Below are 17,655 nucleotides of genomic sequence, written 5' to 3'. Positions count from 1 at the left end.
TTCACGGCAGACTTTTTATGGGGTGGTTTGCCATTGCCTTCCCCAGTCATCTACACTTTCCCCCCAGCAAGCTGTGTACTCATTTTACTGACCTCGGAAGGATGGAAGGCTGAGTCAACCTCAAGCCGACTATCTGAAAACCCAGCTTCCAACGGGGATCAAACTCAGGTCGTGAGCAGAGCTTAGGACTGCAGCGTTAACACTCTGTGCCACGGGGCACATTGGAACAGTCTCAGGAGCAGACTCCTGTTATCCTTCCTGTGATTTTTTTCCAAGACAGTGACATCCCAGAACATACCTACCACCAGAAGGGACAGGGTAAGTGTACCTGAAAGTAATAATTCCCTACCTGAAAGTGATATTTCCCTACCATTTAAAGGCAAACAGACAAGAGGAAACTAGATTTCAGGAACACAGCCACCTCTCAAAGAACACAACCATCAGTGAAGCAAAAGTGACACAAGAAGAGCCATCGTAAAATAGTTTTATACAGATTATTAGATCCCAATGTACACATAAAACAAAATGTACACATACGCAGATGAGACGGTCAGTGTGGGAAAAGATACAAAGTTGTCATCAACTACACCAACTGGGTGTCATTCTCAGTCCAAACGCCTCCCTGCAAAATCTGTTTTCAAAAGGCACACTGTGCATGGATCGAAGATCAGTGACAAAGGTACGTAAAAGCAGCTGCAGGAGGCGACACTTTGGTGCCAGAGATGGCAGATGCTGAGGTGGGAACGGGTGCAAAGAGCTTGGGCAGGTGCCGTTTCATCAGTCTAAAAACTATATCAATTGCTGCCGGAAGGAGGCTGCCGGTTCCCCATTAAGCAAGGCAGAATTTGCCTCAAAGTTGCAGTACTAGCCAATTTTCGAACAAGCTCCTTGAGCCGGTGAAAGGGCCATTGTGATGCTCAGCCACCACTTATTGCTTGATAAAGAAGGCTGGGGGGGAAATGGTGAGGGGAAATCTTGATATGCATTAGAAATGCATACCCCACCCCCACCCTCACCCCGAAGGCCTGGAACATGGCAAGAAGAATAAATGTTGAGGGAAAATGTCCAGAAATGGTAATCTAACATTCTTTTTTTTTTAATTTTAAAAGAAAGCCTACATGCCTCCAGATATTTAAAAAGAACACCCTGAAGATCAGTTAAGGCAGAATATGACTGGGATACTGTCACAGAAACCCACAACGGGATGAATGTGTCTAACCTCAAGCTGTTCTTAACAGGCTCAGGCACTTGGTTTCCTACCTCATTTACATGACCTATTATCTTTGTTATTTTTTATCCTGTCCTTCTTAGGGAAGCGTTCATAGAATTTCCTTCCCCTCATTTTAGCCTCAAAAGCAACTTGTGAGGTAGGTTAGGGGGTGGAACAGCAACTAGCCCAATGAGCTTCATGGCTAAGCAGGGATTTCTGAACCCAGGTCTTGCTAATCTAAATCAAATATGGTAACCATCAATCACACTGCACTCTCTCAAAATCTATGAAACAGAGTAGATCTAAAAATGCATAAAAATGGCCCCACGCTATATTGATTCAGTCATTTTAAAGTAACAGAGGCTGGAATACAGTTTAACTGTGTGCCAGAAGTAGACAGACAGCCACAGTAGAAAACTCATTCTATCGCATCTGCTGGAAATCAAAGCCCACGTTCAACCTTTACCACAAAGCCAACCTTTCTCACATTTCAGAAGGGAGACTAAAGGTTATTGGGGGGGGGGATTTTTTTTTAGAACCCCTAAACCACAGAATAAAGCTGCCAAGGCACATCAAAGAATCATACTATTGGCAAGCTGGGAATCATCTTGGTAGATAGTGTAGTTTGAGGCTTGGGGTACCACAGAAAAACTCACTTTTGTGTTTCTAATTCTGACATGGAGGTAAAATGTATTCGCCATCACCGACCCAAGAGACAGGCTGCAAAATGCCAATAAACAGATGCTTGCTTTGTGCAGAGTTCAGGCTCTTTGAGGAACAAATCCTTTGCAAGCATATATTGGGGGTGGGGAGGACAGAAAACCAAAGACAGCAATCCAACATATGCTAAGGCGGGGGGGGGGGGGGGAGTCCATTATCTGGTCATAAACCAACATGCAAGACAGTTGCATCTTCCGTTCTTGCCAGCTAGCATTTTGGAGAAATTAGTCCAATCCCATTATCCGAGAGCTAATTCTCATTCTTTAGCAAATTACCTTCACTGCTTGCCAGGGTTAATAATTCACTCAACTGAACCCAGTTTTCTCCTCAATAAAACAAATTTGTAAAAATATGGTTTGTTTTTTTTATAATGGCACAGGTGAAGAGCTGATCTAAGACAGATTCTGTGGCCCAACACGCAGCTACTGCGCAACAGCTTCTCACTCTTCCCACCCCCCAAACCAAAGTGCTTTGAAAAATTGGCTAGACATGTTCCTCAGATCCTGCGATAAAAACCACTACACAAGTCTCTATCCTAAAATAGGACCACTGCATGGTTTGGACACAGAACAACAGCAAGATGTCAACAGAAGAGCTAAAATCTGTAGTAACAAACTCAGGCTGGCGAGAGGATGATGGGAGAAGATTTTTTTAAAGTGGCCCTATGAACCGTCAAAACAGTGTCTAGGTTAATATATTGATTTATTAGGAGGCCATTTTTAAAAAGAATTTCCAGACTACAGCTGCCCAAAAAGGCTGACCCCAAAAAACGGGCCACAAAAAAAAAAATCCAATTTGGCACCAGTCTGGGAGATCCATCTCTTGGTAACGGTATGAGCCAATGTTAGACAGACCGGAAGTTATCCTGTTAAGTACATCTTTTGCTATTCTACATTCTCACGTAGAAAACCGTAGATATTCCGAAGCAGTTATTTGTGCAAGAGAATTCAAACAAAACAAACGTATTGGTTTTTATTTTGCACAGGCCGCAGCCTCAACCAGAGATTCTCACATCTGGATACAACAATCCTGTCCTGTTTTCTTTGTGGCCCGTGAGCTGCCAATATTATCTAATCTAGAGTTTTTATTAGGAGGAGATGTTTCAATGCTTCCAAGAAGGGAGCAAGACTGCGGGACTTGAACAAAGGCAGAAGTGAAAGACGTTCTGAAGCCACCTTTCTGCTGTTGTAACAGCTTAGAGGAAATCATGGTCACTACAACGTATTTCCCTCAAGGAGTGAACATTCCCAGACACTTAGGCAAAAAAAAAAAAGCTGAAGTGCTACAAAGGTGGCTACCAGCAGCGGCTCTGCTTCCCTGGAGTGGACTGCGAGCAACCAGGCTGCTGATACTAGCTCTGAGAGAGCCCCAGTTCAAGAGTTCCACTGGAAAAATTGCCAGTGGCAGAGCTTCCTTGTGCATAAATAGGAATGAGAGTGATCTGCAGAGGTCCTGGCTCCAGAGGTCACGTGATCTAGGTCCGTCGCTTGAGTAATGCTCAGTGTTGCAGCAGCGTCTGTCTCTGCAGGGAGCCTCCCCTGCCAGCAGATGGGTCAGTGTTTGCTGGAGTAAAGTGTTTCCTCCTCAGTGTCCGTTTCGTCCTGGAATTCGTGGCTCAGAAGGGACTTCTTTGACCCCGTGGACATCATTCGGATCTCGTCCTCGTAATCGTCGTGGTGCTGCCGTAGGCGGTGGAAGCCGTCCTTGTGCCGGTTGGACTTGATGGAACAGACGCACCAGATGATGCAGGCTGTGAGGAGCAGAGCTGACATGGTGGCACCTAGGCAAAACAGACGTGCTCGTCAAGGCCCTTGCGACACAAGGCATTGCCCCTTCCACATCTCCCTGCCCCAGCTCCTCCTCAACCTCTGCCAATTGCATTTTTTCATCCATCCCTTATTGCGGAGAGTGAAGGGACTGCTGAGGAGCTTTCACTAAAGCCTGGTTATTTTTGTCAATTTCAGTTGTTTCAATTTTTACTGCAACTAGTTGTTGCCTGCTTGACCTGCCTTGAGTCTTTCGGACAGAGGCTTGTCGTTTTGAATATATAAGCGTTCTTTTGCTGCCGCAAATACGGGCTTCCCAATCCTGGCTTCACGCGTCTGCATTATTAAAGTATTCCTCAGGTACGTACGTTACATCTGTGGAGGGCCAGCCCTAGACTATCTGGCACCCCAGGCAAGGCTAGCTTCTGGCGCCCCCTTCCCCCACACTAATAACAATTTTTCAAAAAGAGTCGACTTGCGGGAAAAGCGCAAAACTTGAAATTGCTCCCTGACCTGGACAGCCCAAGCAAGCCTAATCTTGTCAGATCTCGGTAGCTGAGCAGAACCAACTCTGGCAAGTATTTGGATGGGAGACCTCCTTCATTGAGTCACATGGGGGCACCCCTCAGAAGGCCAGCGCCCTAGGCAGTTGCCTAGTTTGCTTAGTGGCAGGGCCAGCCCTGCATCTGTGCATATATGTATGTAATATTTTACAGGGATGCAGAGCATGCAGCGGTGACTTGGTGAAGCCCAAGGCATGCCCTGTGTGAGAGTGGAAAACTCAGGGGGAAAAAGGAAGGCTCAAGACCAATGGACCAGCATGGTGAAACAGTCTACTGGCCTGGCTTGTAAGAAGACCTTCAGGGTCCAAAATAAGCAGTGTGGACCCCTTACCTGCTACCGTGACCACCAACTCCCTGGGAAGACCAAAAATCCTGTTGTCCATATCGAACTGGATGTGCACAAAAGTAGCAACGTCATGGTGAACTAAGACCTGGGGATTAGCAATACAATGTTTTAAGAATACTGTAAGATGCAAGTCAAGGTGGAGATGAAGGTAGAGATAAGCTGCACTAGGCAGCAATGCAGGCTTCAGCAGCAAAGATTATATTGGAGAGGGAATAGCTTTCAAATTATGGGATAAACCAAGTTAGGGTGTGGGCAGAAGAATGGGGAGAGAAATCTGCTATTACAAAAGGATTGCAGTGAAGGTCAATAATCAGAACTGAAAACTCTGGGGAGGGCCGTCTGTTCTAGTCACTAAAAGTGTGACTTATGTAAATGTGCTTCCTGCCAGGGGCGGGGGAGCTCTTCAGGAACGTGAAACCATAGAGTCTGCCCTCTGAAAGCTGCCACTTCTTCAGGAGAACTGCCTCTGTACCCTGGAGATTAGCTGCAGTTCAAGGAAAACCTTCAGGCCCCACCTTCACGTTAGTAACCCTAGGAGTCATAAGATCATCAAAAGAACCTTTCCGGATCAGATCTGTGGTCCATCTAGTTCCACTAGCCCTGCTGTTTCCTACAGAGGCTTGTCAGATGCCCCAGAATGCCCGCAGGTAGGAGCACATAGATCAAAGCTTCCATATCAACCCAGCCAAAATCAGCAACTAACAAACAGAGGTATGCTACCCTGCAAATCCCTTCTCAGCAAAAAAAAAGTGCAAAGCCCCCCACCCCTCCTTACGCCAATCAAACTGCAGTTGTTCCAACCCCTCAGGCTAGTCAGCTGGCTTCCATCTCAATCTCTTATTTTGCAGGGAGCCATCAGTTTTTATTTTTGTTAGAAGTAAATCATGGCCAGACACTTATTCTGTTGCATTTCTCCCCTTGCCTCTACACCTTGAGCCAGAGCAGCTCAGCCTTTACTACCACCAGGACTTGAAGGAGAAAGGCTGCAGGACACTCATCTTCAATACCTGGATGTGCTGCTGCTGATAACCATCAGCTCTGGCATGAAGGTTATGATATCCAGGAGTCAGCAACACATGGAAATAGCCCCCTTCCTTGGGGCTGACTTTCACTCGTTCATTCAGCACAATTTCAACTTTGGAAACTGGTCTTCCGTGCCTGTCTTGGACCAGCCCATAGATTCCTTTGTGAACCTGAAATAAAAAAAAGATAGCAAGTGAGTAGCATCCATATCAACTGTACCTTATCTGTACAAGGCAAATTACAGAAAAAGATGTGCAAAAAGATGACAGAAGAAGACTGCAGATTTATACCCCACCCTTCTCTCTGAATCAGAGACTCAGAGTGGCTTACGATCTCCAATATCTTCCCTACCCCCCCCCAAAAGACATCCTGTGAGGTGGGTGGGGCTGAGAGGGCTCTCACAGCAGCTGCTCTTTCAAGGACAACTCTGCAAGAGCTATGGCTGACCCAAGGCCATTCCAGCAGCTGCAAGTGGAGGAGTGGGGAATCAAACCCGGTTCTCCCAGATAAGATTCCACACACTTAACCACTATGCCAAACAGGCTCTCAAAATTCAGCAGGACTCCAGAGGGAGTGATCCCTGATGTTACAGATAGTTATATTTGTTTCTTGCCCTAACCCTAAGGATTCAGGACTCGTTACTATTTGGTTTGTTGCATGTTGTCCTTCCATAGAACCTGGAAGCACTGCCTCTTACACACAAGAAGAGCCCCATGGCGCAGAGTGTTCAAGCTGCAGTACTGCAGTCCTAAGCTCTGCTCACGACCTGAGTTCGATCCCTGGCAGAAGCTGGGTTTTCAGATAGCCGGCTCGAGGTTGACTCAGCCTTCCATTCTTCCAAGGTCAGTAAAATGAGTACCCAGCTTGCTGGGGCGAAAGTGTAGATGACTGGGGAAGGCAATGGCAAACCACCCCGTAAAAAGTCTGCCGTGAAAACGTTGTGAAAGCAATGTCACCCCAGAGTCGGAAACGACTGGTGCTTGCACAGGGGACCTTTCCTTTCCTTTCCCACCCAGCCAGTCATAGAGGCAAACAACACTTTGAATTAGAGATTGCCTCATCCCAGATCCAAGCTTATACACTACCCTCCCATGAGCTTAGCCAAAGCAGCAATGCAAGGAAATGACATTTGACTTCTGCTCCATTTCAAGCCATTCCATACATTATTTATTTATTATTTATTACATTCAACTTTTATCCCGCCCTCTCCGCAAGCGGACTCAGGGCGGCTAATTCTGTCATTCACTCAGACATTCTGTCCAGCCATATTTTGAGTCATTCCGCACATTCTGTCTAGCCATAGCTCACCAAAACTCACCTCGACAAGCATGGCAAGGAGAGATTTCTTGTTCTCTGCCCACAGCGTAGGGAGCTGTCCTGCACCTGGGAAGTAACAGCAGCCAGTGTACACTGTGATCTCTGGGCAATGCCCATACGCAACACTGAAATCCTGAAAAGTCAAACAGGGAAGTAAAATGACCAAAAAAAAGGTACAAAAACTGATTAACTAGAAAAAGTCCAGCTGCAGTGTAAAGTACAAGAACTGAATAACTGCTCTGAAATACCTTCATGCTGCCCAAGTGACTATGCCACTCTGCCCCAAGCATCACTCCTCCTGGAATGTTCTCATCTGAAAAAGATAACGAAGAATCAGAAATCCTCATTAAACCCGAAAATGGCCCATAGCAAGGGGGTTGGATTTGGTTATCTGTATGGCCCCTTCCAACTCTATGATTCTATGAACATAGGAACATACCTGATTTGTTTGGACAGCTGGACTGGCCAAGGTACATTGTGGGATGGTTGTTTGCATACAATGATGCCAAATGTCTCAGTGTCTCTTTGTTCTCAACTAAAGAAAACAAAGTCAACAAGACTGAACAAGAAAGTAGGGTCTTCAAACATTCATGAGTCAGAAACTGTTTACCACTAATTTTGAGGCGTTATGGTTCCCTTTTCTAAATTACCTTTCTAATCAAGAACCTATTCCATCGTTGTCCAATACTGTCAAAGCTATACTTATTTGAATCTTCATGTCTGTAGACCATATGGTTTTGTTATCGAAACATGTAGCCTTTTGAAATGTATGTTAAGACCTTTTTTTCTTAATACTATATAATTTAGTATGTTGCCTCTTTGATGCCTATATAATATTACCCCACGGATTGTTCATGTATTTACTTCTTGCAGTTGTTGTATTTAGTCTAGTTTTTCTAATAAAAATTTAAGAAAGAAAGAAAGTAGGGTCAATGAAGTGCACTTTTTAGACTACTTGGGCAGACAGCAAACATCAGCTTCCCTGATCTTGCTGCACTACACAACAAGATACCCATTTGCTTCAGCTTATCAAGCAGTAAGGCAAGCCAGTTTAAACAAACCATTTAACAAAGAAGCCTGCGGAAGGCAAAAGCACTACCTGTCTGTACTGGCTTGTCGTAGGGGTAAGTCACAAGCAGGGACCCTCCATCCAAGGCGACAGAGAGGCTGAAGTCTTGCTTCATTATCAGGTTCTCGATGATGGCCTTGGTTTCTGGTTCCCGGGCACCAGACTGCTGGGAGGAATTACCTAACAAAAAGAACAGATGCCGAGGTTCTCAAGAGACAGAGAGGCACAATCCATTCAGGCTTGGCTCAGGGAGGTGCTGGTGAGTGACATCCAAATCCGTACACGCCCTTTAATGTTAATTCTGCAAGGCCACTGCCACAGCATTCAGCCATCTCACAGTCAAGCCACAACAAGCAGCCAGATGTTAATGCAAGTGTTCTCTTGCATGCAAAAGAAATTAGTAAAGTGGGGTGGCTCTCTGCATCAAAAGAGGACCTCCCTCCCCTGGGGAGGAGGAAAATATTCAGTATGCTTTACTTGTGAAATCGGTATCCAAGTCTTTGCCGTGTGCGTTGGTTTGCCCTATCTTTGAAGTGCAGTCTCGCTCCTGAGCGACCTCACGCCCATCTGGGTTCAGGGATGGCACTATCACAATTCTTGTCTTGTCGATCAGCTGGAAATGCACACAGAGCTGGTAAGTCAAAAAGCATCTTGCCAAGCATACAGGGGCCTCCCCTGTCTCCATACAATACAAGTAATTCCTTACACAGTGTCAGGAGCCCAAAACCTAAGAAGGGAGGCTAAAAAAAAGAGGTTGGGGCACTTTCACAAGGGGTGTGCTTGTCCTTCATAAAGTGCTCTTTGAAGCTGCTGAGTTTGGTTGCCGTGGTTTAATTTGCCAAGAAAGGAGGACTAATCTTTGAGAGCGATCTGTTTTACATCTTTTTCCTTATGAGACATTAAGAAGCATCAGAACATGGTTATGCTTTTATGCCTGGTGCTTTGCCAGGTGCCTCCACCCCCTATAGCAGAGACTGGCAACTACTACCTTTGCATTCAGCATCTCTCTGGACTGCTCCAGAAACTCTTATCAGTTTCTGACATTCATTTTATTTGAAGCTACGCCCCCAGGCTGCAATCAAACTTCACCCTGCAGTAGAAACTGTGATCTTGTTACATATCTTGGGCCCTCAGATAGCTGTTGGGCAAGCTGGCCCCTCTGCCTTTGTATTTTGGACTTCGTTTTAAAACTTCGTGATTTATATTTTAAAATAATTTTAAAGAAATCAAATATGTTGAATTAGAAACCTAACAACGAAGTCAAATAACTGTACATACCACATATTCTGAAGCTCGGCCAAGTTTAACTATATAAATAACTCTGATTAATGACCCTTAAAAATGCCCTCTTACCTTTGTGACAGCCAGATTCTTTTTGTAGTTCATGCAGAGGAATTCTGCCAGCGCCAAAAGTAGTTCTGTGCCAACTGGAGCGTTGCCGTGGATGCCAGCGACAAAGCGGATCTTTGGCTCGTCCGGTTCAGATTGGTTGGGTTTGTTCGAGATTTCCAGGGACCAGATCTGGCGAAACTCAACGCTCTGGCCTAAACTGCCAAGACAGAGGAGACCAGAAGCACTGGCTTTTCAAACAAGGCAAGTGGGAAATTCACAGTGCCATCCTAAGCAGAGACATATCCTCTTAAGTCCACTGAAATCAAAGGGCTAAGAAGGGTAAAATTCTGCTTAAGATTGGCCCTCTTAGCTTCACATCTCTAATGCGGAAGCTGGTAACAAGGAGCTTCCAATAATACTCAAGCTTCCATGGACCTGATCTGGGGACAGGAATATTTTCTAGAAGAACTATACAATGAGGGTTCAATGTAAGGGTTGCCCTCATTCTTCCAGTTGCAAGCACAAATGAATTTATCTACTTGTTCCTACCTATATTTCCCCAAATTTTTCAATCAATGTTCTAAAGGGGAAACAGTAGGCAGGATCTTCTCCTATAACACCAGGGTTTTGCTTTCCCTCATATTTTAAAGAATCTTGTCATGACTAAACATTCAAAATACACAGTTTAAACCCACAAGAACATACACGGCTGGCTGTATGTATGCCACAATTCTACAGTCATGGAGCATAATACTCAACGCAGAATTGGCATGTTTGTAAATAAGCTCTTGCATTTGCAAAGAGATACTTTAAGCTGCACCAGGAAATGTCACAAGAGGTAGCGGAACAACACAAGGGGGGGGCAGTGTCCCGTATAGTTCCTCCCCACAAAAGCATTAGTTGGTATATAAAGGAAGAGAAATCACTCGTGTTTGCATTCAGGCCTCAAAATTCTGCATTCCTTAATGGAGAATTTTAAGGGCACTGAAAGCACACAGCCCCAGCAATAGGGCTATTTCAGACTAAAGGACTTCTGATGCTCCTTTTCAGACCTACATACGCAGCAGACTCCGGTGGTTGTTTTCCAGAATTAAGTGGGCAAGAACATCATTTACCTAGTGAGATTAGTGATCAGAGGGTAATTCAGGTTCAGGCCTCGAAGAAACATGGACAGATCCTTGTATGGTCGATACCGATAAGGAAGAACATCTGCTGTGGAAGTCAGCAAGAGGTGCTCTAGCCCATTCTCAGCCGAGAGGTTTTTGATCAGCATCTCAAACTCCTTGGTGACTGGGTCACTGGTATCTGCCATGTTAATATCTGGCATTTTCCCCTCCTCCATTTTGGAATCTTTCCGGGTCAAAGTGAAGTTGACTTGCACTGCGGATTTGTCACTTACTTTCACAATCTTTGTTTCCGAATTATACCTTTTTGAAAAAGGGAGGAAAAGGTTTGTGTTTTTTTAAATGAACATTCTGGCCAGCTTCTGACACTAACAATGTTTTCTGATAAGACAATGTGAACACAGTCTTTTCCAGTAGCCTATTAGCCTATCAATTTGGATGATAATGACAATGAACAGCTAAGAGCTGAACTGGGAAATTTCTGGTTCAAATCTCACCTGCACCATGGACTCACTAGCCTCAGCTCACCATTTGGAATATGGGACAATAACAGGTAATAAATAATAATGGCTGATTTTATGAAGCTGCTGCTAGGAGAGCTGTTCATAAAGTACATCAAGCACTGAATAGCTATAGAAGCACAAAACATCATTACTAAAGAATCCACATAAAGCACACATGCTATTTTGGGGAACTATCGGGATATCTGTGCAAAATAGCAATAGACATACAATGAGCTGCTTAGCCAGTGCACAGAATGGTGGATCTGGGAGACCTGGGGTTAAGCCCCATCTCTGCCATCAATCCTTTGGCCCGACCAGTCTCAGAAACAGCTCTCCATCTGTAACACAGAACAGCACGGGATCCTTCACAGCTAATGAAGGCCATGAAAGGATTTGACAATTGAAAGTACCATCTAAAGCAGGAGTCCTCAAACTACGGCCCGCGGGCCAGATGCGGCCCGCTGAGGACGTTTATGCGACCCACCGGGTTATGGCAAAATCAGACCAGAAGTGACGTTTGACCTAAACTTGCGTTAGCAATGCACACTTCCGGCACTGGGCTGAGGCGGCAGAGACAGAGTGTGAGGCGATACCGAGGTGAGTTCCCAGGCTGGGGTGTGTGGTGTGGGGAAGGGAGAGAGATGCAGAAGACGTAGAACTGACGGCCCACGGCCCTGTACAGTAACGGCAGCCACCACAACAGTCTGACCCTCCAACAGTCTGAGGGACAGTGAACTGGCCCCCTATTTAAAAAGTTTGAGGACCCCTGATCTAAAGCATACTAGCCCTGCTGGATAATAACGAACACAACTGAGGGCAGCTGATTTCTTTCTGGAACTGACAACATCACCGTCTCCAGCACTATCTTGATTGATTGGAACATTTCAGTAAATAAGACACTTAAAAGGGCAAGCTATTAGCAACATTGTACACTCATCCTCTTTTCTACCTTGATTCATATCCTAATTCAGCAACTGATGTCGATCACAAGCCTACTGCCAAGAATTACTGAAGCACTGGCCAATGCAAAGAGAAAAACAGCAGCCCAGCTGTGTGCAGAAACACTAGGGACAGCTTGTGAGCAAGGAAGGCAAGTATTACCATTTGACCAGCAGATGGTGCTACAAGCTGAAATTTAACTACTGCCAAGCAAGGCCATAAAGAAGCAGCAATATTTGAACAGCTTTGGCTGAAATGTCCCTGAACCTGCCAAACAAGTCCCTGGATGCTCTACTGGTCCTAGGGTTGTCTGCTTGATTTGTGCACCACAAACGCAGTTGAATTTCTTACAACATGCAGCCCCTTCAAAAGAAGGAGACTGGGTTTATACCCTGCCCTTCACTCAAGAGTCTCAGAGCAGCTTACAATCTCCTTCCCTTCCTCTCCCCACAACAGACACTCTGTGAGGTAGGTGGGGCTGAGAAAGCTGAGAACTGCTCTTGAGATTACAGCTCTGAGAGAATTGTGACTGACATAAGGTCACATCAGCAGCTGTACGGAGAGGAGTGGAAAAATCAGACCTGGTTCTCCAGATTAAAGTCTGCTGCTCCTAACCACTACACCAAACTGTCTCCTTACAGCTGCTTATAACCTCTCATGCTCTTCTCTTATAAGGAAAGCAATTAACCATGTGGTCCCAGGAGACCCTAATAGATTTACATTACATGATTATTTTGCTCTAAATTGTGACAGCTAGGAATGTAACCTCTGTGATGTTCAGGGGTAGTATACCTCCAAATCACCAGCTACTTGGGAAGTGCTGTTTCTCATCATGTCCTGACTGTGAACTTCCAGTCACATCTGACTGGTCACTGCTGGCAACAGAAAACTAGCCTGAATGGACTTTCCCAGCCTGATCCAGCAAATGCAGTTACTGACTTAGGCAATAATAAAGATTGGTAGGCATAAAAGTAGAGCAGGATGCACAAAGAAGTCTCAGTGACATCTTTTATTGGACCAGCTCTTATTGCTTTTTGCTTTTTGCCAGTTTGGTGTAGCGGTTAAGTGTGTGGACTCTTATCTGGGAGAACCGGGTTTGATTCCCCACTCCTCCACCTGCAGCTGTTGGAATGGCCTTAGGTTAGCCATAGCTCTCGCAGGAGTTGTCCTTGAAAGGGCAGCTGCTGTGAGAGCTCTCTCAGCCTCACCCTGCCCTCCACTCCAAATCTGAGTCTCAGAGTGGCTCAAGACACCCTGCTAGGTGGGTGAGGCTGAGAGAGCTCTCACAGCAGCTGCCCTTTCAAGGACAAATAATACGACTTATTTTTGCTGTTAAAATCATGTCCAGAAGGGTAGCAACCTCCACTTAGCCACCTAAAAATATTCTGACTGTTGGGAGCTCCCTACCACAAGCAATGCATGCAAGTTTTTCATAAACAGACCGATGTGTGGGCTGACAAACCAAAGCTCTGCATCGAAAGGGGTGCTGCTCTTCACTGAGCCTTGACACAGTATAAACCCAAGAGCAGCAGGAGCCCGCGGCAATGTAAGCAACTCACAACAGCAAAAGATCATACAGCTTTGCACTTGAATACTCACCCTCGGGCAGATGCTGTGATCTTGTAAGTGCCTTGGGCCAACAGGCGCCAATAGTCCCCACCCAAATAAGTAGAGAGAGGGTGATCGATGTTAGCAACGCTGATGGTTGCATTTAAGATGCCCTGTCCATCTGTGGCATCCAACACAAACCCTTTGACACCTCGGTGAACCTAGGTAATGAGAGGAGCTATGAGATTCTGCAAGTAGGTTCAGCATAGTCATGGTTATTTGCCTAATCTGCATTTGTTCATAAGTCCAAAATCCATCAGATATAAAAAGGAGTGCAATTAAGTTGCTGGACAAAGGAGCTGCCTTGTTTAGAAGACATTTATTGGCTCTAGCCAGATAGAATGAAACATAAGACAAACCCCCTCATGTTCAAAAGATACTCAAAAGAAGACATTTTGCAGGTGTTTTCTGGCCTAGGCCTTTTCAAGAGCCTTGGAACAAATTACTATACTAAAACAATTTTAAAAATTACTGTCTACTGAAACTTAATTCTGAGTTAAAGGTTCATTCCTGATTACAAGAAGGGAAACTGCACAGAAAGAACTTGGGAAAACTTTTGGAAAAGGTTCTAGTTTTGAAAAGTCCCCTAAAATCGACACCAAATAGTATTCCATAAGATCCTGGTTATCCCAACAATGAATGGAATAGTTAAGAGGGCACTTTTCAAAGACAAAAGAAGTCAGAGATACAGCAAGTACTTCAAACCATTAAGAGATCTGGCTTTTAGCTTTCTGATTGGTCCATCTGTGTATCCAAATTAAGTATCCAAAAGGTACATACAATGGAAAAGGAGCCCATCAAGTGGCAAAATTCGCAAGAGAGATGCTGAAAAAATGTTTCCTTTGTGCACTAGCATTACAGGAGTTAAGGTGAAATGCTCACTCACAGAAGAGATCCAGCAATGGATTCTACAATTGGAGTTGGTCACCATGTACCAATAGAACCATAATATCAATAAAGGCACTTAGAGAAATGTCAGGTGATATAAAACTGGCTTAGGTTTTAAGGACCATTTTCTCTCACAAGTGGACACCATTGTTTATAGCCATATATATAGTCAAGAGAAGGATACAGCAAAGACTTATTGGCTAGGAGGTCTACATGAGGCCTTGAAAGGTTCTGTAAGGAAGAAACTGTTTACAGCAGCGCTGGAGACTATTCCTTATCCTTACCAGGGAAACAGGCTACACCTCACCTGCTTAATGAACTGCAGGAGAGACCTGCGATTTTGCTCCCAGTACCTGGGCAACTCTTCTGCCTTGGGGTATTTGACACAGCCCAGCTCAATGGTCAATTCAAAGCAATTTGTGTTTAAATAATTCCAGTCCTGCATTCCACCTGAAAGAAAAAAAAATCAGAAGAGCCATCAGAAGTTGACGCTGCTTAACAACAATAACAGGTTTTGAGGAATTCTACACATGAGAAATTGTAACCAAGTCCCAAAGACTTGCACAACTTTAGTTGCAAAATATTTGCCTTGTGTCTGTGAAACTGAGTAACACATACTGTTTCAGGGCAAATGAAATGTCTTAGGTAAAGACACCACAGCTTGGATTTCAGAGAGCTGGAAAAAGATAAGCAAGACTGTGTTCGCTTTAAAATATTTATTTTACCACTTCTGTTTCTTTCTATAAGCACACGGCAACAAATTCACAACATTGTATAAAAGCAAAACAGGAAACAGTGTCAAGAAGAAAGAAAGTCCAGAAGAGGGTTCCCAAGACTGGAAAGAGTGACTTTACATTTCCTAAGTGACTACATTAAACTGTACAAATAAAATCAGAAGTCACAATTAGGGGTGTGCAATCCTCCCCCACCCCATATTTTTGGGGTTTGGGTATATTGAATCTGAAAAAACATCAGAATTTCTCAGATATTCCCAAGTCGCAATATCAGTAGGGTATTCAGGGAATATTCAGGAAACCCAATCCCCCCATCTCCATTAAACCCTATGGGGACCATTACAGTCCTTGTAGGGTATAATGGAGAATTGATCTGGGGATATCTGGGGCTTGGGGAGGGCTGTTTTTTGAGATAAAGGCACCATATTTGCAGCACAGCTGTTGGTGCTTCTCCTCAACCCCCCTCCAATTTAGAAAAAAGACTGGACCAGGGGCTTCAATTCTATGGGCCCCCAAAAGTGCTACATCCTCTCTTCCCACAACAGACGTAGGTAGGGCTGGGAGAGTTCTGAGAGAACTGTGACTGACCCAAGGTCACTCAGCTGGCTTCACATGGAGGAGTGGGGAATCACACCTGGCTCTCCAGATTATAATCTGCTGCTCTTAACCACTAGTGTCTCTGTGGCTTGGAGAAGGACCACGACCCCTTTAATTGCCCTTTTAAGTTCATCTATCCAGCAGTCCTGAAAATCCTGAATATTTTTCGGGGTTTGATGATTTCAAAAACAAACACTATCTGAAATCTATATCTGGCTGAATCAGTTTATCTGAATGCATATCCCTAGTCACAATGTGCCATATACCCAATTCCCTTAAACCAGCACTCCCCAATCCAATTTCCTTAAGCTAAAACTGATTAACTCCAATCACATCTGTACATTGGTTGTTAAATAGGGAGGCTCTGGAATACACAAGCATACCTAGCAGACTTTTAACCTCTCCTTTTCTCACACATAAAGCCTTAGGTAGGCAAAGACGGTTTTGCAGACTTCAGAAAGCAGACCTCCTTTCAACTCTGTGCCTTCTTACCTGGAACGTTATACCAGTGAGCTCCATTAGTGATACCATGAGGGAAGTATTCATCAGGATACATATCTGCACATGGGTGACCCTGGAACATTTGTGCATTTTCCTGAAAAGCACAATCACCTGTGAAACAGGGGCTTCCTGGAATGATGCCATAGTCACCCACCTGCCTCTCACATGAAGCAGTCATTATTATTTCTCTCAAATCAACTACATTTCTGGTTCACCCCAACTTCTCATAACTACACTTCCTGCCTTGATTTTGTATACATACAACCTCATTATCAATGTTCAATGTTATCAATAATTATCAATGTCTTTAGACTGAGGAAAACATATCACTTTTGAGTTTACTACGGAACAATTTGCTGTACATTTTTGCCAGAACTCCCCAAGGAGAAAAAGCAACAGCATGCATGCCCACAAGAGTCTCTTCCCAGACTTCCTTACTCCATAGATCCAAAAGATTTTAGATTCACACAACATGAAGCTTTACCTTGGAGTAGGAAAGAGCTATTTGTTGGAACAGGGCATCATCTGGGGATTTACTGTACATAGCAACGCCATGTTGGTCATCATCATAGGGGTAATTAACGACCAGAGACCCTGCAAAGACAAACAAGAGATTCACCCTGCGGGGCTTTATCTTCAGAGGAACAGCTAATCCTAGCACCAAAGAAAACCTTCTTGCCAACATGCTTCTGTTCTTCTAGAGCCAAGAATTAGACAAACTAAATGAGGTTAAACACAGGTGACAAACTATGAAGCAACAGCCAACCCACCTGCTTGTAATCTTTGCTCTAAAGAGAGGTAAGGAAGAACCTGCACATAAATAGCTTCACCTTAAACAGGAGGGAAAAAAACAGGTTGCTTACCTGTAACTGATGATCTTCGAGTGGTCATCTGTGCAGTCACACACATGGGTCTTGCCGCAGGCAACGGATCCATACCTCGGAGCTCCAATAGCTCGCCTATAACGTCTTTTGGCGCGCTTTCCTCCCGCCCTGGGGAGCAGGCAGCGACTGCGCATGCCTGGAGCGGGGGGAGAGCACCCATTCCACTCAGTTTCTTCCAGCCGCCACTGGCACTGAGACTACACAAGTTTAAACGAGAAGTACCAAAGGTCAGCAGCGGGGAAGGCTGGGTGGGCGTGTGTGACTGCACAGATGACCACTCGAAGATCATCAGTTACAGGTAAGCAACCTGTTTATCTTCTTCGTGGTCTCTTTGCAGTCCCACACATGGGTGACTAGCCAGCTAAATGTACTGGAGGAGGGTGCTGGTGAAAGAAAGAAGTTAGTCACATGGCCAATAACAAAAGATTATATAACATAGAGACGTAAGCGGATGCACTCACCGTTAATCTCAGTGAAAGATGGATCTGAGGACCGCTTGGCCGAAGGAGGCGTCACATCTCGCACGAACGT

At 44.8% G+C, this 17,655-nt stretch overlaps 1 protein-coding gene across 1 annotated transcript in view; it reads right to left on the bottom strand.

Annotated features, from left to right (window-relative positions):
* Positions 1-470: 470 nt before the first annotated feature.
* The window catches only part of CPD (carboxypeptidase D), a 39,916-nt gene continuing 22,731 nt past the window's right edge, over positions 471-17,655 (bottom strand). Inside the window, exons 8-21 of the mRNA XM_060259531.1 lie at positions 16,725-16,834; positions 16,232-16,334; positions 14,716-14,858; positions 13,512-13,681; positions 10,462-10,773; positions 9,368-9,563; positions 8,492-8,627; positions 8,045-8,194; positions 7,385-7,480; positions 7,194-7,258; positions 6,947-7,078; positions 5,613-5,798; positions 4,591-4,690; positions 471-3,710 (exon numbers count right to left, since the gene is read on the bottom strand). Coding sequence (XP_060115514.1) covers positions 3,484-3,710; positions 4,591-4,690; positions 5,613-5,798; positions 6,947-7,078; positions 7,194-7,258; positions 7,385-7,480; positions 8,045-8,194; positions 8,492-8,627; positions 9,368-9,563; positions 10,462-10,773; positions 13,512-13,681; positions 14,716-14,858; positions 16,232-16,334; positions 16,725-16,834 — 2,126 coding nt within the window. The 3' untranslated portion in view covers positions 471-3,483. The remainder of the gene's footprint in view (positions 3,711-4,590; positions 4,691-5,612; positions 5,799-6,946; positions 7,079-7,193; positions 7,259-7,384; positions 7,481-8,044; positions 8,195-8,491; positions 8,628-9,367; positions 9,564-10,461; positions 10,774-13,511; positions 13,682-14,715; positions 14,859-16,231; positions 16,335-16,724; positions 16,835-17,655) is intronic.

This window comes from Heteronotia binoei, chromosome 18 (genome assembly GCF_032191835.1).
Source record: "Heteronotia binoei isolate CCM8104 ecotype False Entrance Well chromosome 18, APGP_CSIRO_Hbin_v1, whole genome shotgun sequence".
Taxonomy (NCBI): Eukaryota; Metazoa; Chordata; class Lepidosauria; order Squamata; family Gekkonidae; genus Heteronotia; species Heteronotia binoei.
The sequence above is the reverse complement of the archived record's forward strand: the minus strand, read 5'-3'. Positions and strand labels throughout refer to the sequence as shown.